The following is a 23,577-nucleotide window of genomic DNA, read 5'->3' as shown; positions in this document are numbered from 1 at the left end:
TCTTGAAACTTCAACTGGTATAAACAGAGTGGCTTGTTTGCTTTCTGGGAAAAGTAGGGCCATATTATGCTGTTATTGTAAATTTCTTATTACAGATTTGTTCGGGGACACAATCCAAGGATTAGGGTACAATTTACAGGGTGAAGGCCCAAGCCTGAGAAAGTGCCTGCCCAATGTATACAAAAGAGTGCATGCTGAAAGTTCCACATATCAGGACATTTGGCAGTAGGGGGTTAAGAAGACAGCATTCTTTGTTGAAGCTCTTTCTCAATAGTTTTAAATATTGAGCATTTTACAGTCCCCGCATCACATCTGGCCTATCCGGCCTCCATCAAGTCAATCAGAAATTAAAAATCAAATGTAAATAAGTGCATGCCATGCACACAATACAATTGTGTTGCTTTTATTTTGAAGGCAACTATTTTTACTTCCATGTGTGTGTGCGCTTGTCTATGTACCTTCACAACCGTATTGATTCGGCCTTCCACAATAATCCCAATTTCTCATGTGGCCCCTTTGGAAAATTAATTGCCCACCTTGATCTTGAGGAAAGATTGATCACATCCTTGTAAGATCCAGGGAGCTTGTTAAAACCAGTTTTTTTTTTTAAAAGAGTCTCTGAGGACTGAAGAAAGTATGTGAATTCTATGAGAATTTTTACCTGAGAGTTGAGGGAGGGCTAGAGAGAGGAATTGTGTTGTAATAAAAGTGAATATTCAAAGACAATTGCAAGTCTGCAGCCATTTGCATTCCTTGCTCATTCCTGTTTTCAAAATTTCTTTTATTCTAATGAGCCAACTCTATTTCCAATTCAAAGGTAATTTATTGGGTATGGAAAATTGTAACTTATTTACTGACTTGATCCTTAAATATGCAGCATGCCTGAATTTTAAAAGGCAAACTTTTCACATCACTACATCATATCTACAGTAGTTAAGGCTAGAAAACAAAAGTTTAACTTCAACTCGGTGTAACACCTTCATTCAAAGTATTCCTATATTTCTGAAATTAGGAGTTTGCAAATATTTTAACGTGCAGTATAGTCCTCAATTTATGACCAGTCGCTTAGCAGCTATTGAAGTTGTGATGCAAGCCCCAAAAACTACTTACAGCCCAGTCCCAAAGTTATGGCTACAACAGTGCTCCTGCAGTCATTTGCCATATCCATAGGGACACTGCAGCTCCCCTGCCTATCTCGCCCTCATCCTCTCCACAAGGTTCCTACAAGTCTTAGTACTGCCCAAACCACCAGGCCCTATACTCTTCTCATCTCTGCCATTACATTCCTGAGCCACAGGGCATAATTCTGGAAGTAGCTGGCATTTTCTGAGCAGCTGCATTGAATTATGGTTGCTTGGGAAAAGGTGGCCACTTCTAGGATGGTGCCAAGTGGCCCAGCAACACAGTGGTTTGTTTTGTTTCATAACTCAAGTTCCAGAGAGCTTCAAAAGAGAATGTAGGATGAGGGGGAGTGTGTGGGGCCTGGTGGAGTGAGAAGCAGGCCTAAGGCTTGTGGGAACCCCAGGATTAGGAAGTGAAGGATGGAGTGCCTCAAGGAGTGGCTGAGGCCTGGGACTGCACTGGTCCTCCCAGGACTGGTGATACTTTATGCTCTGTTTAATGACCTGCACATTCATTTAATGATCACATCAGAGAAAGCAGGGATGGGGGGGAATCGTGAGACGATCACATGGTTGCTTCATTTAATGGCTATCACAACTTTCAACCATAATGGGGAGGCTACATTACAGTCATGAGTCAAAGGCTATCTGCATTGTCTAAAATGTATCCCCCATATTATGAAAATATGTTTAAAATATATATCTAAAAGAATAGTTTAATTCATTATTACTTACATCATACTTCAACTAAGATGACAGCAAGTAATGATGTGACACTAGAAAATTAACACTCCTACGATAACATACTTGAAAAAGAAGCTTAACTTTATCCTTAAGGCAAATGAAATAGCTTACATATATTATTACTGAATAGAGAATAATTCTAATAATCCAATATAACATTTGAACTTTCAAAACATAGCAAAAACATGGCTTATAAAAAGATCTAAAGCATAGGATATAAATATTGCATGTTTGTATACTGCTTTCTAAAATTTGCTAGTAAAGGACATTCAACTTACACAACAAGATAATCATGACAAGAGTAAATAAAAACATGAATTATTTTTTAAACAGTGATTTCCATACAGATGCAGCTGTGGAAGGAGAAAACATAATGGCATAGTTAAAGACCAGTTCTTGTGCATCACACTGAAATGTTCATTATCAGTTAATTTATCAATTCAAACTGATAAAGTATATAAACTAATTTAGGCGTTTGGATTTTCTGCATGGAATTTTGCTATAAGGCAATCAGCCTGGATATTCCTACTCTTTACCCAAGATGCCTCTGATAAGGTGTAACCCTTCCACTTGATTAAGTATTGGAGTTGTTTCCTGTGCCACCTCGAATCAAGGATTCACTGCACCTCATAATGGATTTGGCCCCTATGACCACAGGGTCCAGGGGCTCATGGGGGTAGCGGCCTCAGGTCGATCTGACCACGGGTTTTAAGAGGCTATTATGGAATACCCGGTGTATCTTCCCTAGCAGTCAGGGCAATTTCAATTGCTTCTTTCTAAACAATCAGAACTGAAATAAGTAAAACCAAAGAACAAATATTTCGTAGTTCACATAAATAGTACATTAAAAAATGGTTGAGATTACATCCACAAGAGTTTCAGCAAGTATTCCATTTTCAGATGAGAAGCATATCTAGGGAATCTAAGATCTTTGATCCATTTTCTTAAAATTCCCCTATGCAAAAGGGGAGGCTTATCATTTTTGCCATTAGAGTTGTGGTATACTTGATCTAATAATCTTAATAATCTAAACATTCTATATAATGGCGGTTATTTCTTGGAGACTCCAAAAGATTAGATAAGATATTTACATTTGTCTATAATTAAAGTAGACCTATATAATTAGTATTCTTCTATGGCAAATAAATCACATAAGCCCCCCAAAAACTGTAAAAAATAGAACTTTATTGTGATTCTATTTGGTCACTATTTGAAGAACTGGAAAGAGAATATTTCATGAAAATAAATCCATCTCTGGAACATTCCTGTCCTTTCAGGCAGGATACTTTATCACTAAACAATTTCCCAATCACAATAATTTTCCTTATGTATCCTATGTCTCATATCTAGTACATGTTCTTCAGCTCAGGGTTGAATGTTATTGTCCCTTAGAGAAAGCTACACACATTAATGTGCTAAGTAGTATTATTATAACTGTTACGTCTATTTCGACCTTCTTATAACCAAAGGGCAAAATTTATTCAAATTTAATATAAGGCAAAGGACAGATGTTACAAAATATTTATTTTATGGGCACTAAAGCTGTAATAAATCTAACATGCATTAAAACACATTTGAACAGCGGGTCACTTGGCCGAAGCAAGCAAAGCAAATCGGAAAGCTTTGAACCAATACTGTCTCAATTTTTCACACCATTTCTTACTAAATAACGTATTTCATAATCGTGTTTTTACTATTTTTTTCATTAGTGGTTCCAAAAAGCAATCACAAGTAAAAAAAATTCCTACTTCATTATTACAACACACAGTATTGTATATATTTAGTTATTAGTTTTTTGATATTAATTATCTAAAAGGGGATAAACCCTGATTACCTCTAATTTTTTCTTATGATTTGATACAATATATTTTTTTAATTAGAAGTTCTCACAACTCCACAATGTGAACAAATGAAACCTATACATCTGACCCATGAATAGAAAATATATGGAGCTCAGCTTTGAATGGTTGGACTTTAATTATTCCCTGAGCTTGATTGGTTTCCTGATTACTATATTGATGATGATATTGTCAATATATGGGAGAATGAAGTTTGCTATTTGCCCTGCCAGTTTTGGTTGAGGTGTGTTTTTTTCCCCTTACGGCCCTTTATTAGACTATTTTTTTATTGTTTACCTGGTGTTGTTTCCTGCTTCTCTGAATGTTGATTGACAGGGAACACCACCTAGTGTCCATATGGTTTGGGGCAGTTCATAAATTGTATAAATTAATAAACAAAATCAATTCTTACGTGCAACACAAGAGATTAAATAAGGGATAGTCAAATATATTTCAGACTGATTATAAAATTTTAATCAAATTCTTTCTCTCTAAAATTAAAGCTTCTGAAGCACACTAACTAGCCTAAAATACCAGCAACATATGTTCTTCTAAAATTCCCTAACCTGTTTGGATTTATAAATGCTAAATGTCTTGAGTCAGGATATCTGAAAGCAGTGAGCCAGCTGCCAAATATAAGACTATCTTTGAAGATATGGTTTTATGTTCTACCAAAGAAAAACTTCAGATAGGTAGATACAAAAAAAGACAGATTTGTAGCAACTCTTGAAGCAATGCTTTGTGAAATGATTTTGTAAAAAAATCCCCAAGATAGACTTAGATAGCAATAGCACTTAGATTTATATACCGCTTCACAGTGCTTTAAAGCCCACTCTAAGCAGTTTACAGAGTCAGCATATTGCCCCCAATAATTTGGGTCCTCATTTAACCATCTCAGAAGAATGGAAGGCTGAGTCAACCTTGAGCTGGTCAGGATGAAACTCCTAGCAGTGGGCAGAGTTAGTCTGCAAAACTCCATTCTAACCCCTGCACCACCATGGCTCCTAGATTCCATTCCTACTAAGTTTTCATAAAAATCCTATCAATAACTTCTAAAGGGTTTTACCATTGTTTTGACTTTTTAAATTTTGTGTGCATTTAGGTTACTACATTACTGTTTTAAATTTGACTTTTGCATACAACTTTATTCTATCTCGGAAGATGCAGTAACAAAGAAACAGATTTAAAATATTTATTAAATGATTTTAATACACATATGTTTTAATACATATAATTGATTAATTAAATCAATCTTGGAGCAATAAGGCAAAACATCAAAAAGAATCATAGACAGATAATATAATAATCAGCCTCACTTTAAGAATGACCTTTATACTGCCACATTAGTTTATATCAGCACCTAAGCTCAGCATGAGAATCATGCCATCATTTGTACTTGAATTAAACAGGCTAACACAAACAACACGTTAAAAACAAAATAATAACAATACAGATAGTCCTCGATTTACAACAGTTCATTTAGTGTCCATTCGAAATTACAATGGCACTGAAAAAAGTGACTTACAATCACTTTTCACACTTTATGACCATCACACCATCCCCAGTCACGTGATTTACATTCGGATGCTTGACAAATAATTCATATTTATGATGGTTGCAGTGTCGCGCGATTACATGAGCATCTTTTGCAACTTTTTGACAAGCAAAGTCAGTAGGAAAGCCAGATTCATTTAACAACCATCTTGTTAATTTAACAACTGCAGTGATTCGCTGAAAAATGTGGCAAGAAAAGTCGTAAAATGAGAGAAAACTCACTTAATAAACGTCCCGCTTAGCAACAGAATTTTTGGGCTCAGTTGTGGTAGTAAGTTGAGGAACTATCAATATTTTAAAAAATTGTCAACTCTATAAATGCCTCATTCATAATGGGTAAAATGCCTCGTTTATATAGTCTATCTCAGTTTGATAGACAGGTCTTACACATGACCTCAGCACACCGCAACCATCATAAATATAAACCAATTGTCAAGTATCTCAATTTTGATCATGTCATAAATGTGAAAAACAGTGATTTCACTTTTGTCAGTGCCATTGTAACTTTGAACAGTCACTAAATGTATGGCTATACGTCAAGTAATGGCTATAACTCCATTTTTTTCCCTCTGTACATTTCCAATAATTAGGATGTTCTAAGACATGTAGGTAGATATGAGTAAGTTATACCATGACTTATGAATTTATCTAGAATAAAATTTTATCTCAGATGTATGATGTACCTGGAGGCTAATTGCCTGTAATTGCCTGGTTATTATGTGCATATAGCATTACTGAACTAATGACATCAATTTATTTTATTTTATTATTTATTAGACTTATGTGCCATCCATCTCACCTAGAGGTGACTCTGGGTGGGTTACAAGACAGTAAATGTTAAAATAATAAATAAGCATAATAATAATTTACAATTAAATAGTGGGGAGGCATGGAGCAAGATGCACACAAAGTTATTGCTGTTGGAGAGAAAAAAGTGTAGACTTTTTCAGGCTAGCCACGAGAATAAAACGAAATTCCTTCCACATAGTAGCAAGATGAAATATGGGAACTGGTTCTACATTATGTAGAGTCTCTGGGATCTTGCTCTTATATCAGACTAATGTGAACTACTACTTCATCTTGTTGCTGTCAAATGATATATTCTGGCATCTTGCCTTGATCATATTCCCTGCCTTGGACTCTGAATTGTACATACAGGCTTGTTCAATAGACTGCTACCAGTGACTCTACTTCTACTGGAAGGATGTGATCACACACTTAATTAATTGTGTCACTTTACCACATACTCATCCATCTTTAAAAATGGCATTTAAGTTTAAATTTACCTTCAAAGCAACCCTCTTGCTAGGAAAAGTATCCCTTTTTTGCATTCAAATAACCCAAATAAGAAATCTGTCATGTTTACGGATATGATTCTAGATAGGAAATGATTACTAGCAAGGAATTTTAAATGCAGAGCACACAGATCATATTTTTATATTGATTGTTCCAATAATGAATAAAGAACTTCAACAGATGATAGTGTTGGGGCCAAGTCTAGATTGACAGCTGCTTTGCTATGAAATGAGAATTGGCCGTCAGCTAAAGGTACAATCTTCTAATTTGGTTCCATTTTTTTTTAATACCAGCAGAATGTTATTACTTAATACAGAGTGAAAAGTTAAACAAAAACCTAAAGGAAATGAACCCAGCAAGGCCATTTTTCCAGCTCAAAAAAATAATGGAAATAATGCTGCTGAGAACAAAAAGAAGCCTGTAGTCACATGGTTAATATTTTAAATGAAAACAGAAGAGTCTCAATGATTCATTAGGACCTGTACACCTGGAAAGACAGTGAAGCAATTGTATGCTTAGTATTTGGTCAGCATTATGTTGTTAAAGATTGCAGCATATGAAGAATTTGGCAGAGGGCTCATGAGTAAGTAATTCCATGGCCATTTAGATCACAATAGTAACTAATCCATATTCTAACAGCCAGTGGTAAGCAGCTAAATTCTGAAATTAACTAGCAAGGTATGATAATATCCTGTTTACCATTCCACTAGAGGAGTTCTGCTTCTGCAATTAATTTTTTCTTTCTTCTTTTGCCTAATATACACATGAGAGCTACTACCTTTCTGTAACAGATTTTCAGGGTGCATGGGAAGCCACAGAGGGAAAAGTTACTTTGCAGATAGACACTGCTGGGCAAAGCTTTTCAGCATTATTCACAACTTAGCCATTTAGTTTAATTTCATGTTCTGATAAGTTAATCAATGCTTTTTGTTGTTTTTATTCAAGTCTGATGGAGGATTTACAAAGCTGCCACCATTAAGCATATATGTTACAATTATTATATTGTAATAGTTTATAAAATACAATGGCCCCATTTTTCTTCAATGCTAAGTCATTCAGAACAATCCACATAACAGATCATCAGATGTTACAATAGAAAATGAATATTTCTATCTACTAATTAGACAATAATTAATAACTAAACAATAGTTATTAGATTAGACAATAATATAATAAATAAGTAGTATTTTTACTGGTTTGACATGTTAAAAAGTGATTTTTTGTCACGCATAAACCAATTACTCAGCAGGGTTAGGAAAGACACCTAGATTTCAAGGTATGTAATTGCTCTAAAATACAAGGTTTGCCTGCAAAATTTAATCAAAATGATTTCATTAAAGAACCCACAAATTTCCATCTGTAAACTATGATATAATATTTCTTCAAAATGAACACAAGTGGTAATCCTCAAGTATATGAACTATTCAAAGTTCTATGAAGTTATGTTCAAGTAAACCTATCAAAGATTGCATCATAGATTTATTTGGTCCTAGTTAATACTTGGAGGTAGATCACTCTGCAAAACTGAAAAACATTACAGAACAAAGCAAGAGCATTATGCCAAGAAGATTGCATTAATCTATAAAAGACACTAACCTGTAACTAAATATAAAATAATTGACTGTAGGGTGAAATTATCCCTTAATGATATTTTCTACTTTTAAAAATAATTAATTTTAAATTCTAAGTTAAATGAGCTTAGTCCAACAGAACTAATTCAATTCAGTATCAAATGACACCCCCCCCCCAAAAAAAAAGCTTATTTGCAGCTTCGACAAAAACAAATGTGTGGGCCGATTATTTTATTAAAGAGCCAGTTTGGTGTAGTTGTTAAGGCACCAGGATAGAAAAACAGGACACTGTGAGTTCTAGTCCCACCTTGGGCATGGAAGTCAGCTGGATGATTTTGAGCCAGTCATTCTCTCTTGGCCCAAATCAGCTCCCAGGGACAAACAGGAGGAGGAAGGAATATGAGGTATGTTCACACCCTTGAGCTATATCTAAAAAGGGAGGAATAAAAATCTAGTAATATTTGTAAAGGTATACAAAGAGCCTTATCCTTAGGTGAAGTCTTAACTACCAAGAAAGAAGGAAGCAACAACATTTCAGCTTCGTGAAGTATTGTTCTAACTTAGTTTTCACATAGCAATTCATACTGTGTAGGTCTAAGAGATATACAGAAAACTTGGAAGTAGGTAGCTCTGTTGATTACAACACATGACTAATATTTTGTTCCTCCTCTTCAACAGTTTCTATTCCAGCTGGTAACTATAAAAAAAAAAATATTCATGTCACAAGGCATGCCAAATTTTTAAACTTTCAATTTCCAAACATTAGGGGTGCTCAAAAGTTGTGACATGCCTTGGGGATTGTTAAGTAACTACATCAATATCATAACTTTTTAAAGTTTGTTTCTTTCATAGTCTGCCACATGTCTATGGAGATTCTCAATTGTCCAGGTCATGGTTGTCCCAAAGGAGCTTCTTCTAAAGGACTTTCTTAATTTGAAAATGTATCATTTCTCATCCGAGAAGCTTCTTCAGTTTGTCAGAAAAAGCACCGTTTAGTTTGCCTTGTCCCAAATTATTTTCCTTTTGTGCTACATCTTTTACATCCAACTGAAGGCAAGCACTTCTTTAAAGTGCTTTGAAAAGATTTTTTTTTCTTATTTAAGAAAACACTAGCAAAAACTATTTGTTTCTCATAAACAAATAGTAATGGACCAATAATAAGCTGATTGGGAAAAGTTGAGAAAATGATCTACAACCATAAAAATATATCTCAATTGGTTTTTCTTGAATAAAAAAGTCCCCCAGCTAGATCTGCTATCCAGTAAATATTGGATTAATATACTCAATATTATAACATCTCTGCTATATTTGAAAATATTCACCCTCCAGAGTAAAACTGAATTGATGTAAAGCTTGAACTGAATAGGTGATGCACTCTATCATTGGCTAAGTAATGGACTTATCTTGTATCAGAGAAGAGATGAAGCAGCAATTCTCAATTGATTGTCAAACTCTGTTTTATGACTGTTACAAATAGGTCTAACATAGAACAGAATAAAGACTATATTCTTTGTTCTCAAATACTAGTAATATCTCTCATTGATTTACACGAAATAATTATGTACACAACAGTGTTCCTTAATACCATGGAAGAACGAACTATTTGCAAACATTTCATCTCATATTTAATTACAATACTGTTTCTACGCATAACATTGCTTTCTAATTAAATATTATATACTGGCTATCTTATTCAGTGAAAGTATTTAAGAATATATCTAAATCCTCAGAACTTTTCTTAGTATCCTGTCTACTGAAAATGCTTATCTTAACTTATACAATATATGAAATATTTCTTTCCCCAAAACAATTTCTATGCAAAGTGATTTTACTGCCAGTTCTTTAAATACTGATTCATTAAAGAAATAGAAAATGTGGACTGAGGAAAAATGGCAGTTAATTTAGAATAAAAAGCATTTTTCCTTTAAGGAATAATACTAATATTTCCTTTTAAAATTAATTCTATATAAGAGACTGCAAATCATTAGCATCGCTTTGTGTTTTTCAATACAGACTGCCTCATTTTTGTTAAATTACTCACACTGAGGCTTCATTGTGGAAAAAGCAATTCCGTTTTCATTGGATCAAACTTATAGAGATGGATGCAACTGTTGATATTTGAAATATGACTCACAGAAATTATGCATGGTACTTTGACAAAGAGGCTATAAATGTAAATAATCAAACAGCTTAAATTGGGATGAAACACTGCAATTTTCACCATATCCTGTTTGTAAGGCTTATTAGCCATAGCATCAGAACCATTATTTTTAGATTTCTTTTTTAAAATCTGGAATTACTATTTTTCCTCTCATTCTGAGTGAACCATTTAAATTATTTTGTGATTGGTGTCATTTGATTTCAATATTTTCTGAGAATTTCTCCCAGGCTGTTTGATTTATTGCCAAAATCTACAGGATGAGTTCTATAAATGGTTTTAAATATTCTTTGATTAAATGAACCTTTTTTGGGGTAGTTTCTACCAATCATATAGTTCCTATTGATTTGGGCTGAGATTGAGGGTGGAATTAGTCACAGCAAATGTTTTATTTACTCACCAAACTCTAAACAAGCAAAATGAAGTTAAGACTATTTTTTTCTGAAATGGAGAATAGTCCAAATTACAGATTTTCTTGCTTATTTTTTATGAAAGTATTGGGTTGGATTTTTTAAAAAAATACTATTTTGTCGTTTAAAAAAAAGAAAAGATAGAATGTCAGGAAATCAATAATTAAAGTTTCACTCTACCACAGGAGGGGAAACAAAACTAATCAAAAGATCACTCAAAAACATCATAATATCAAAAGTAATAATAACTAGTTAAAATTACAAGCAGAAATATTTAAATTAGCATTACTATTCCCTGGGCAACATTTACTGATCATTAGAAATTATATAAAAATCCTTACGTTGGCCATAGATACAATATTGTAGATCATAATAAAAAAAGATGCCCTACTTGACCCCTGGAGATTATTAGTTATCTTTAATTCTTACGCATGCAAGATTCTTTCAATGGTAGACAACTCCAAACAGAAAAGACTCTATCTCTGTAGCAAAGATTCAAATACACGAACAGTCTGCAAATGAATGTGCTAAGAAAACACTATTGTGTTAAAAAAAAAAAAAAAGCACTGCTTGCAGAAGGGTGTTGATACTACACTCCACAAACATATTTCCTGGAATAAGGAGTTCTTACTGGTTGGGAATTCCATACTGGTTGGGCTTACTGAACTCAAGAGGAATGACAGAAGGGAGAAGGCATGGAGATATTTAGGAAGTTTTTCTGGCAACAGTATACAAGTGGTTAAACTCCTCCTTCTGAACTCTATCACTGCAAATAGTCTGGTTATGCATTCTTCTAAAATGATTCAGAAGAGGTGGTATAGAAAAAAGATAGCATGAAACCCAGCACTTTTTTAAAAAAGCAGGTGTATGGTTCAGGGTTTCTGCTGAGCCTTAGCACTAGGATGCAGCTACTTTCAAGAGACATGTTATTGTAATGAATGTATAGGTTTTATTATTTCCTATTTTGAAATTATTTTAAGGCACACGGAAAGGCTATAAATTGTTAAAACTTTTTTCAGCAACTTGCTGAACTAATAGAACATGTTTCAAAATAAAATAAAGTGTCGTAAAAGTTTTCTGAACTAGACTAGGTATCCAGTGTTTTTTTAAATTTTTCAGTGATGACAATTTCAGGAATACATAGAGAACTACTTCACATATACACTCACCCTGACTTCTTAATCAGTATGTACATTTTAAAAAAACATGTAATTTTAAATTATTTTATTATTTAACATCTTGAATACTGACTGTCAAATCTACCAAAGAATAATAATAATAATAAAAATCAGCATCATGGTTGTTATTCTTCTTGCAAGAAGCAGAAACATTCTATTTTGGCTGATAAATTATGCTTTAAAAGTAAGAGGTGCCCTTTAAAAATTGCCCTCTTTTTATAGTGATCAAAGCTATTTATCTATTTGATAATTTAGGATCTGCCTGAGTGGCGGCTTGACCTTTGAGAGCAGGGCAAATATTTCCAAGGAAATAGAACATGCTGTAAACTATTTGTCAATTAACCGGAAACCAGTCTAGCATTGCGATCAAATTAAAACATTCGTCTGTAACAACCTGTGGGAGAGATGTAGCGCCTGCTCTTCAGAGTCTCTCAAGCCTGCTGTTGAAACCATCATTATTCCTTATAGATTGCAATTATCCAGCATGCAGAGGAAAAGACAGTTGGGCTTTCAGCAGTCCACACGCAGGAAAGACAAGGGCGCGTTTGAAACCTCCACTCTCGATTGCCAACGCTGCAAAGAACAGAGTACCTAACACACCTTTCCTTTCTGACCTTTCGGTCTCCCTGCAATCTTCTCCCCCACCCGCCCGCCCGCCAGCCAGCGACTCGCTCTCGCACCTTAAAAGCGGGACGCAAAAGAGCTCAGTCTCAAACGTCAATCAACCCGCCTGGCGCCTCCCTCCGCGGCACCGCTTCTTTGCGCTCACCTTGTGATCCAGGACGCTGATGTAGCCTTCCAAAAGACGGTCGGCCAGACCGGAAAAGGGTCGCCGGGACGCTGTAGTCGAGGGCCGCTGGCTAACCGGCTTCTGAACGGGGCTGGTCGTCGTCGCCACCTGCTGCTGGACTTGTTCCTTTAAGGCCCATCTGCCACCACCGGCACCGTCACTGCCACCACCGCTGCCTCCGCTCCCGATGCTGCCGTACATAAGCAACAAGCTCGTGCACATGGTGGTGAGCGCTAAAGACACAGCCAGCCCATGGCGCTGTAAGGAGGGAGGGGCAAAGAGAGGCTGAGAACCCGCTGGGCACACAGCTCGGGTCTGGGCTGAGCTGAGCTGGCGAGAGGCGGGCAAGTGAAGAGGGGGAAAAAAACGCTGGACCTCAAGAGCACCGCGGCGGCAAAAGTAACGCTGCTCGGCCGGCTGGGATCTCTCTCCCGTGGAGCTTATACGAGGAGCTCCACAGCCTCCCTCCTCCCCGCGGCTTTTCTTCGCGCGACTCGCAGCGGCGCCTTGCCTCCCTCCCGCTTGATTTCCCGCCGGTTTTGACCCACCACCACCACCAGCAGCAGCCCCGCAATTAGGCAATGCCGCAAACGGCCGGGTGGACTCTTGGCCGGCTTGACCGAATTGTAAGCGAGAGGCTGCCCCGTTGTTTTCTCCCTTTTCCCCTCAGGCTGCCGAAGGGAGCGCACACACTCCGACGCGCGCCCCTCGGTGCAGCGGCTCGCAGGCTGTGGAAGTTTGGACTTCCTCTGGAAGGGTTTCATATATATGTTTCATATATATATTGCCTAAATATATATATTATATTTTATATTATAAATATATATATTATATTATATATTATATTTGTAGAATTGCTTATATATATATATATATATATTATATATATATATATATATTCCCGACACATTCGAAATAAAAGGGAGCCGAGACACGCAGGGAAGGTGGTTGCTCGCTCGTCTCGTTTTTGCAATTGGGGTTGGAAAGACCGCGCGCCTACGCTTATTAGCCTTTTTTGCAAGTTCCAAAGCGAAAAGTGCACTTGGAGGTTGCAACGCCTCGCCCTCTCTCTCGCTCTTTTTTTACTCCCGTCGCTTCTTAGCCCCTTCCCCCCCCTTATCCACACACCCCTCAGTTTCGCCCACCTTTCTTTTGGCATCCCCGCCGACCTCTCAGTTTTGGCTTTGCGTTTCGAACCCATGGATTTTTGCAACCCGCCTTCTCTTTCCGAATTTAAGGCGTGAATATATATTCTTAAATGGTAGGTGGCAGATCGCTGCGCGAAGGACCTCGCCACTCTTAGGATTACCGACGGCGACCCCACATCCCTGCATTTCAAGCCGGACTCTTCTTCCCCGCCAGCCTTAGACCCCGACGCTGCGCTGCCACCGCTTCCCCCACAAAAAAAAAGAAAGGCAAGCGATGGAAAGTTGTTCGCCTCTTCCTGCGGGTTTTGCCAAATACCCATCGGCAGCACACCCACCAGCCCCGGCTGAAATCACAAATCCAGCCTGCCTGAGAGGCTCTGAGAACGCCCGCCAAATTCACACGCCGAATCTCACGGTCTCGTTTCAAGTCCTCGCGGCGATCTGGGATCCACGGACTTACCATCAACGTCTTCATTTTTGTATATCCCCCCCGTCCTTTATACCGCGATCTCAGGCTCGAGCATCTGAAATCACTTTTTCTCCTACGGCTTCCATGGCAAAGGAACCGGCGACATAGTTTCTGGCGGGAACAGCGAGCGAAAATCCAGAGCCACAGCGAGGATCGACCCAACCTTGAGCCGGCAAGACAAGCGCGGCTCTTGCAGAGATTAGAGGCAAAGAATTAAAACTGGACCCTTTTAGAGGCTCCCAGTGATCTGCACAAGTACCGCCTGACAAGGCTTTCTGGGTCCTAAACCACCCCTTTTCCTATGCTTTCTCCCAGCGTTTGTAGAAATTAACAGCTTTCCATTGGGTTTATTCCTACCTAGAAATCCGAAAAAAGCTCATTTTTATCAAAGCAAGAATCTCGTGCTATAAAGGAGAAATATTCTTTGTGGTGGAGACTTCATCCAAACAGTCCCAGATAGCAACAGCTATAGGTCTCTGGGTTTAACAATCTCTTATTTAATCAGTAGACAATCTTATAATCATCAGCAATGACATGCTTTCAAAACGCAGCAGTAGTATCTGTAAAAGCCTGTTTTAAACAAAATGTTCTACTATTTCCCTCTTTCCTGTAAAAGTTTCTTGGCACTAGTAACCATTGCTCCATCCCTCAAGATTTATATTTGAACTATAATAACTTGCTTACCACATTAAAACATTAAAGTCACCTTGGTTGTTATTTACGAGATGGCTCTAACATCATTTTTCTAAACATTAAAATAAACATTTGAAATATTGCCATTGCCTGTTCCTACACCATGCTTGTCTATATCGTATTTATTTATTGCTTTATCTTTAAGAAGATAAGAGTCATCTACATTCTACCATCCAGGTGTGTATCTAATTAATAGCATATCTTTATATCAGTCCTTTAAATTAACAGTTTAATTTACTGTTTTCAATAGGAGCTTTCTGTGTAAACAAGATATTTTGGTTTATTTCATGGGATGCCTTTCTTGCATAAAACCATAGTTCACGAACCCATGAACTAAAGTCTGTGGGAATTGGTAGATTCTTCTTACTCCTGTAGCTGATGTCTATGTAGGAATTGGTGGGTCCTTCTTATTTCCATAGCTGATGTCTGTACTTCTTGTTGCTGTTCTTTCACCTTGCTCTGTTGAAGTAGTACTTGTTGGGCCAGCCTAGCCATGAGCAGTATTATTGTCCTATAGTAGGGTCTCCAAAAGTGCATCTTTAAGACTTGTGGATTCACTCCCAGAATTCTCAGCAACTGCTGGCTTGAGAACTAATGGTTGAGTCCAAAGGCTTTCCAAGCTTCTGCAGCCTCTCAGATAGGGACAAAAAGCCCCTAGAGAGAGAAACCCATGGATTTAGAACTAATGTGACCCAGCTTTCTTCTTCTTCAGCCAAATCAGATGATGAAGCCAAACCAAAGAAGATCCCAGGTGCCACAAACAAACTACTTTAAAACTCTTGTAGGCTGCCCCACCAAGAGAATAAGAAAAATACATCGTGCAGAGGGCCCAAACTTATCCTTAAAAAATAGACTTCATACATATTAGAAGCCAGGCAGCAATGTTGTGCATTTGTAAAGTATCAGAAAATAAGATTAAAATGATGGATATCTAATTATCAGTGGCAGATATGCAGAAAACATATAAGTAGCATGAACCACCAATAATGTTATATTTTCTTATTGCAGTAAATATATATTTCAATGTATCTTTATAAGAAATAATTATAAATAGAAAGCTATTATATACTTTTCTTGCTCTATAGATGCTATATTTAAATGGTGCTTCAAGAAGTTATTTTTAATGACATGATTAAAATGTCAAAATGATAGCATTTAAATTAGAAGCCTCTTAATTATATTCAAAGTTCTCTGAATACCTACAGGATAATAGAACTTTCTTTAATCTCTGGCCAATATTAAAAATTATTTCAAGAAGCAAACTGTCTGCAAACTACTTTATCCAAAAGTAGTTTGGTATCTCTTTCAAGACTGGTATACAACTGGTATCTCTTTCAAGACTGAAATTGTCAATAAAATCCACTTTTATTATCTCAGTAAAATGAAATAGGTGCCACGTCTGTATGTGACACGACATGGCACTTAATAGAAGAAGACCCACTGAGCAGAGTGGAAATTCCTCCTAGCAAGCACATTTCCCATCCCCACTAAAAAGAATCCACCAAAATCTTCAGGGTTCTCTTTGATAAAGTGGTTCATACTTCACAAAGTCATATCTATAATATAATCTAGTGTCACCTTAAAGACTAACCCATTAGTCTTTAAGGTGCCACCAGATTCTTCCTTGACTGTATGTATTATATACAGTAATAGTTCAGTGATCAGATAATCAGCATATTTTATTTTAAAACAAAGATTGCTTACATAAAATAAACATTTTTTAGTTTAAAACGGAATATTATTACAAAATAGAAAGTCTGAAAAATATAAAGTCTTGTGCTCCATTATCTTTCAATGTCACTGAATACTTAGTGAATAAGCTTCATGAATCATTGACAGCAAATTAGTGATGGTTCTTTGATTCTTTCTTGAATAAAGTATAGATAGAAAAGATAGGTCATGTTTTAAAAGTACTTTTCCTTTCATTAAGAGCAGCAAGCCTTTTGCTTGAAACTGGCCAAGTTCTCTGTGCTATTTCATGCCAAACAAAAATATCATATTTATGATTAAGGCTCATAGCTGTATGCTGGACATCTGTTATACAGTATGTCTAACCGAATCATCAGGGTTATGAGTTGGGATGATAGCTAGCTACAGTTAGTTACAGAGTGTCTTGATCAAGTGGCGAGGTTAAATTTTGTAATTTAATGTTGAGTTTGCTTTGAATCATATCCAGTTGTCTGATTCTCAGATAATTACTTTGTCATGATGGTCATAGACACAGCATTTGGCAGCTAAACTGCTGTGGCTGCAAACAAGTCATCTATGCACACTCTGCCATACTTATGTGTAGACATGATGTATCAAGGGAAATCTATAAAGACAAATTAGAAAAAAGCCAAGTCACCTATTTTTAAACTGAGAATGGTTTGTCTTAGCTTGGTGCCTATTAATGTTTTGTATGTTTATGTACATGCATGAAAAGATGCAGATAACCCCCCACCCCAGAAATAGTTATTCAGTCTTGAGTTTATGAACATTCCTCACTGACTTGAAAGATAAAATAAAATAAAATACTTTTAAAAGCTCCTTGAACTTGCTGTATTCAATGTAAAGTGAGTTATGACTTTTAAAAAAAATAAAGACAGAATCTTAGCCAACATTTAGAATTATTAATATTCTAAATGGCGGCTAATCTTCCATCAGGACTGGACATTTTGGTTGGTGTTGTTTAATATCATCAAAAATAATCTTTGAAATAAAGCATAGATTGAGGTGGTAAATGGGCAGAGCAAAAATCATTCATTTTTTCTTTTGACAGTCTTGTTGTCACCCACATTTTTCTTTTCTAAGCAACTGTGAGATGCACAGCTCTTATGACAAGTCTGAACTGATTCCTTTATCAAGGTTTTTAAACTATACTTTCCCTGCCCTATGCAAATAATAGTAGTTCCTGATTAATCTTATATGATATTTTTGCATTATAAGCCTCCTAAAATGATATTGTGGTGTGCATATTCATTCTCTATCCAAAAATTAAAATACAAGTCCCAACGATGGGAGTTATGTACAAGATACATCCCCTTTGTATAAGATCATTGATTGGGAAGCCATAACGAGTTTGTGAGAAAGTTCAATTGTCCAGTAAACATGTTGCAGAACAGTTGCCTGTTACTCAGGCAATAACTGACCTATCAGGACTACATAGATATTTTGCATATTTTTGTCAGTAGATCATGAATATTGGCATGTGTAATTGGTTAGGATTAACCTGCATTCTCAAGTGCTACAGTCCAAATTTCCAGTTTATCTGTCAGCCTCAATAAAAATACGGTAGCTCTAGAATAAGACTTATTTTCTAAATAGGAAGGCAGATGTGAACAGGTGTGTTGCATAGAGCGAGTGACACTATTATGACACTTTCGTTTAAGGCTAATTGAAATTCTGGAGAGAAGCACTGGTGTTACCGCTACATCACATTCATGTTTTAGTACTCCAGGCAATACAGTAATAATGCTTTAATGCCATGGAGATTTTCTGTTTTGCCCTAGCTGTTAGCTCTCAAAAGTGCAGCTAGAAAATTAGACTCTACACTTAATAGACTTAGCAGAGAAGGTAGCTCCTTTGGAAAACTATGTATATTGTTTTAGAAAATGGGTGTTTTATATAGACGAGGATGTGGAAGGAAATTAGGAAGAGTCAAAACTGAAATGGCACCTTCAGTACAAATACAAATATGATTATGTTTCTTTGTGGTTATGTCATTACAATACTGTGGACTGCCCAAGATTTTATTATAAAGGAGACTTATGGTCCAATCAATTATAAAATAATAGTATTCAGTGAGATTCTGCTTTATTTTTTATTAGCATGTATTTGTCTATGTACACAAATACCATGAAACATAGAATTATTATTTCAGGGAATATTCCTTCCAGATTCAGAGATTATTTGTAAGTAGATAAATTTCATAAACCAATTACATTTAAAGAGAGACACAAATCTCTCCCCATCATTCTTTACACATTTCAATTTTGCATGAGATATTTTGGATTAGTATTAGAACTTCTGTAATGGCTTAGAAGGACTAACATTGTGGGGAAAAGGAACAAGGTTTTTTTTCTTTATGCAGGCATATGAGAATATATACACAGTGTAGAATACTTATTCCTGATTACTGACATAACATTATTTTCTGCAATGGTTCCATTATTAACTGGGTCTTTCACTTCTGCACATGCAAATGTTTTCCTGTATTAATTCCAAAATCAGTCTTTTTATCATCTGTCTTCTTCATTGATAATGCCTTCAAGCCATTGGCATGCAGAGTCTACAGCTGTTCAACTGTATCCTTCTATCAGACTCAAAACTTAATCTTGAATGTTCAATTCTATCTCTCTGTGATAATCCATTGTAGTTTAATTTTAATATTGAAAGAGAAATCTTGATCATTTTCTTGACTTGGGTTTAATAAAAGAATATCCTGCGTAAGATGATCCTATATTTGGAGAATGACAGAAATCAATTTTTTTTGCACTGCTTGGAAGAACTCATTTTCTGAATCGCGTGTGCCAATACTTTTCCAAATAGTGTGTCTATTTTCACGTGACTTAGGGAAGAGCAGATTCCTGAATGATCATGAGAATAGGGTGATTCTTCATGATTCACTGCCCTAGCATTGGCAGTAGCAACTACTAAGGAATAACAGGAGATAGTAAATATTATCCTATCAGTGACCTTCTAAGCCAGAGTGTCAAACTCACGCCATTACGGTGAGGTATTAGGACTTTCTCCCCCTTCATTAAACCAGATGTGGGCATGGCCAGCGTATGATGCATCTGGCCCATGGGCCAGGAGTTTGACAGCCCTGTTTTAAGCCAAGTCAGTGATTGAGCTTACATTGCCACACATCCAGTCTTTACTTGCTGCTTCTATCTCAGAACTGGAAGTCGGAGATAAGGCCAGTGACCTGTACACCAACTTTCTCATCAGAAAACCTTCAGGATCATATTATAAGATTTAGAAAGTGAATTAGCACAAAAATTAAACTGATTAAACAAATATATGTTATATTGTTAATATATTTATATTAAATATTTATATTATTTCCACCTCATTCATTTCTAAATATTGAATGGCACATTGACAGTGATCACCATCCTCTCATACCTCAGCTGATTCCCATGTTTAAAATGAATAAATATGAGAAAATAAGCTAAAACAAAGCTTCATACCAAGACAATCATACCTGTTTTCTATTACACAACCGTATGTGTGAAAGAAGGGGTAGGAAAATAGAGATAGTAGCAACAATGTAAAGATTGTTGCATATCTGGCTTGCAATAATATCTAAGCCAGTAAGTCTTAAAGTGTAGTCCAAAGACTTGAAAGCAGATCTCTCAAGGATCTGCAAAATCAAAGTTACTTGCCAGATATTGAAGATATTCTGTAACTGGAGATTACAAAATACCATTATAATCCACTTTAATTCATATTGATGTTAAAACGGGCAAATGCAATAACACTTCTGATTTAAAAATATTTTGAACAAATTTCATATTTTAGAATTTAGAACTAAATTCTATCAGTGACCTTCTAAGCCAGATTCTGTAGAACTAAAAAGTGCTACAAATCCTGTAGTTTAAAAAAAAGGTCCAAAAACAATTGAAAGTATGTTGCGCTACTTAAAATTCATACTGTACTTCTGTACTGGGACTATATGTTGCATTCTACGAATTGTAAATTTTTTGGATGAATGAATTTTTTTTCATTTTTTAAATTATGCAAAGTTAAAAGATTACTGAAATCAGTTTTGTATTGCAAACGTTACCAATGTTCAGCGACCAGAATGGTAATGAGTTCATTGTATAGATTTTTTTTAATTGCTCACTGATTCATGAAATGCTCTTCAAAATTCAAAATGTGCTTTGAGAACCGGTAAAGAAAAATAGGAAAGATGCAATATGCTGGATCAATCAATACGATTACCCTGTTATGAAATGGGGTTTTTGAACTGACAGAAATAAACAGCTAAAGAATGAAACATTGCAGAGAAAGAATGAGCGCAAATGAAAATGCATGGGGGGAAAAAATCAAGATAGGATCATCTGAGTCAGCCATTTTAATACATTTTGTTTCTGGACTTTCTACTTTTCTGAATCACATTAAAAGGCATTGGCTATTTGACAGCAAATGCTACCAAGCAACATGGAGAAAACACTGCAGTTTAAGCTTGAATGTGCAACTTTTTTCTTTTAAAATACAAATGGTTTTAACAATCCTATATACTAAGAATCTGACATAATTTTTTTGGGAATATGTTCATCCTAAAGACATGAGCATATCTGAACTAGAGAAAGCATTTTTCCAAACCCCAAAAACTTTAACCTTAGGCTGTCTACTATTGACCTCACCCCTTTCCTAAGAAGTCTGTAGGGGGCGTGCATAAGCGCACCAATCGTGCCTACCATCTCTGTCCTATTGTTTCTTTTATTTTTCTTATATGTACCCATTTCATGTATTCATAACTATGTATATACTTATACCTATTATCTTGTAAGCGATTGACAAATCAAAATAAATAAATAAAAATAAAAGCATTTTCTATTTTTAATTTAATTTAATTTTTTTAATTTTAATTTTAATGTACATCTCTAAGAATTTTAAATATATTTACTGACTACAAAAGAATGCATTGTCTGAATTGAGAATGCATAGCACTGAGAATTGTGCACTGGAAAAGTATATACCGTGTTTCTCATATAATAAGGCCAGGTCTTATTTTTTTTTGAGCCCCGAAAAAATGGCTAGGCCGTCTTTTCGGGGGTGACTTAATTCCCCCCCTTGCATCCTTGGGAAGGCGGGCGGCGACGGCTTGGATGTTGACCTCGGTGTTGGAGGGGCACTTCGTATCGGGAGACCTTCCACCACCATTGCTTTCCCTTCTCCCGTGCTGCTGCGGAATTTGGAGCAACGCCATGGCGTTTGGCGCAGCCATGTGGCATTTGGCGCAGCCATGCTGGGCCGACCAGGGCTCCCCCCTGCAACCGGAGCCCAGTGGAGACACACAGCTTCAGGCACTCCTGTCGCCGCCTTCCCGGGCATCGTTCGAAGGCAAAGCCCATTCTTTTAAAAATGACGCCCTACTACCAGTACGACAAAGCCTCCCCTGCCCAAGAGGGCAGCCCAACCCCACATGGGGAGGCAAATTGGCCCACCCCAGGAGAAAGCGCCTACCTGGCGCTGGGCAGAGCGCAAAGAGCTTCACCTGGGGCGTCCAGCGCAGCTGACAGGCGGGCCCTCCTGCCCAGTGGCAGAGCTCTGGCCAAAGCAGCGAGCGCCTCCCCGCCGAGACATCCGCTCATCCCGCTAGGGCCGCGCCGGAGCCGGGTGGGCTTGGCAGAGCCAGGAAAGCGAGCCGCGGGTGATTGCGCCAAACGCCACGTGGCTGTGCCAAACACCGCGGCGTTGCTCCAAACGCTGTGGCAGCACAGGAAGAAGGGAAAGCAATGGTGGCAGAAGGTCTTCTGATACGAAGTGCCCCACCAATGCCGAGATCAACGCAGGCAGCACCATATCCAGGTGTGCAACAAAAGTACTTCCTTAAGGCAAGCCCTCCCGCCATTCCCCCAATTTTGCATGTTTTAATATAGGCCTTAATTTGGGGGAGGGGCTTAATTTCATTTCATGCCTATAAAACATGCTGGGACTTCCTATTAGGAGAGGCCGTATTTTTGGAGAAACAGGGTATATGCTACAAGATTCATTTAAAAATACCAAGTGAAAATGCAGCAACATTGCAAATGACTGGACAGCTGTTTCAAAAATATTAGGGGATAGATGTAATACAAAAAGAGCAGAACTCTAAACCAGATTTTGCTGTGTTTTAAGCAGATTTACAGTTTGGTTTTGTTTTTTGCTGTCTAGCTAAGAAATATTGTAGAACGATGTTGCATTTGGATAAAACATTAACATAAAGAGGAAAGGCTCATCTAACTAATATGCAAAGGAGAAAGCATTAATAAAACATGAAAAAGGACTAAAAGATAACAATATATTATGATTCAGTTTCTTGCGCCTCGTGTAGTAGTTCATAGCCCACAGGGAGTTCTCCTGCTGTTACTTGCACAAACACAAACATCACTTATGAAGACAGCTGAAGCTACAGTAGGGGACAAGGTAGTTCTAATGCTATGAAATCCAAGCAAGAATACATCAGAGGTTCTTCAAATACCCTTGAAATCAGCTTAGCAAATACTTTTGGTGTATGTTTGTATATTTTGAGGGGAGTGGGAAGGAAAGGCTAAAGAGAATCCCTGGGATATTTTTTTTAAAAACAAAGTTTTTATTTTTTACAACAAACATACAAACAAAACATAAAAACATAAAACCCTCTTTCAATTATATACATACAGTGTGTTGGTTGGTTACAATCTTTTGTGCTATCCTTTTTTTACCATTACTCACAAGTTATATAAATTCTCACCTTATCAATCTAGCTTGTGCTTATGTAATATCAATTATTAAACATTCATTTGACCAAACTATTTTTCCATCATTTTATACGAGATATTCTAATTTTCATTATGATTTAATCTTATACATGACTCCAATGGTTATATATTTTATATTGTATTCTATATCAATCTATTAACTTTTATTGTAAGG

At 36.7% G+C, this 23,577-nt stretch overlaps 1 protein-coding gene across 1 annotated transcript in view; it reads right to left on the bottom strand.

Moving 5' to 3' along the window:
• The window catches only part of ST6GALNAC5 (ST6 N-acetylgalactosaminide alpha-2,6-sialyltransferase 5), an 81,289-nt gene extending 66,791 nt beyond the window's left edge, over positions 1–14,498 (bottom strand). Inside the window, exons 1-2 of the mRNA XM_026679300.2 lie at positions 14,269–14,498; positions 12,640–12,918 (exon numbers count right to left, since the gene is read on the bottom strand). Of these exons, the coding sequence (XP_026535085.1) occupies positions 12,640–12,918; positions 14,269–14,283 (294 nt within the window). The 5' untranslated portion in view covers positions 14,284–14,498. The remainder of the gene's footprint in view (positions 1–12,639; positions 12,919–14,268) is intronic.
• Between the last annotated feature and the right edge of the window lie 9,079 nt (positions 14,499–23,577).

This window comes from Notechis scutatus, chromosome 3 (assembly GCF_049901735.1).
Source record: "Notechis scutatus isolate UNSWTSFEM ecotype Mainland chromosome 3, rNotScu1.2, whole genome shotgun sequence".
Classification (NCBI taxonomy): domain Eukaryota; kingdom Metazoa; phylum Chordata; class Lepidosauria; order Squamata; family Elapidae; genus Notechis; species Notechis scutatus.
Note: the sequence above shows the minus strand (reverse complement) of the source record. Positions and strands in the feature narration are given on the sequence as shown.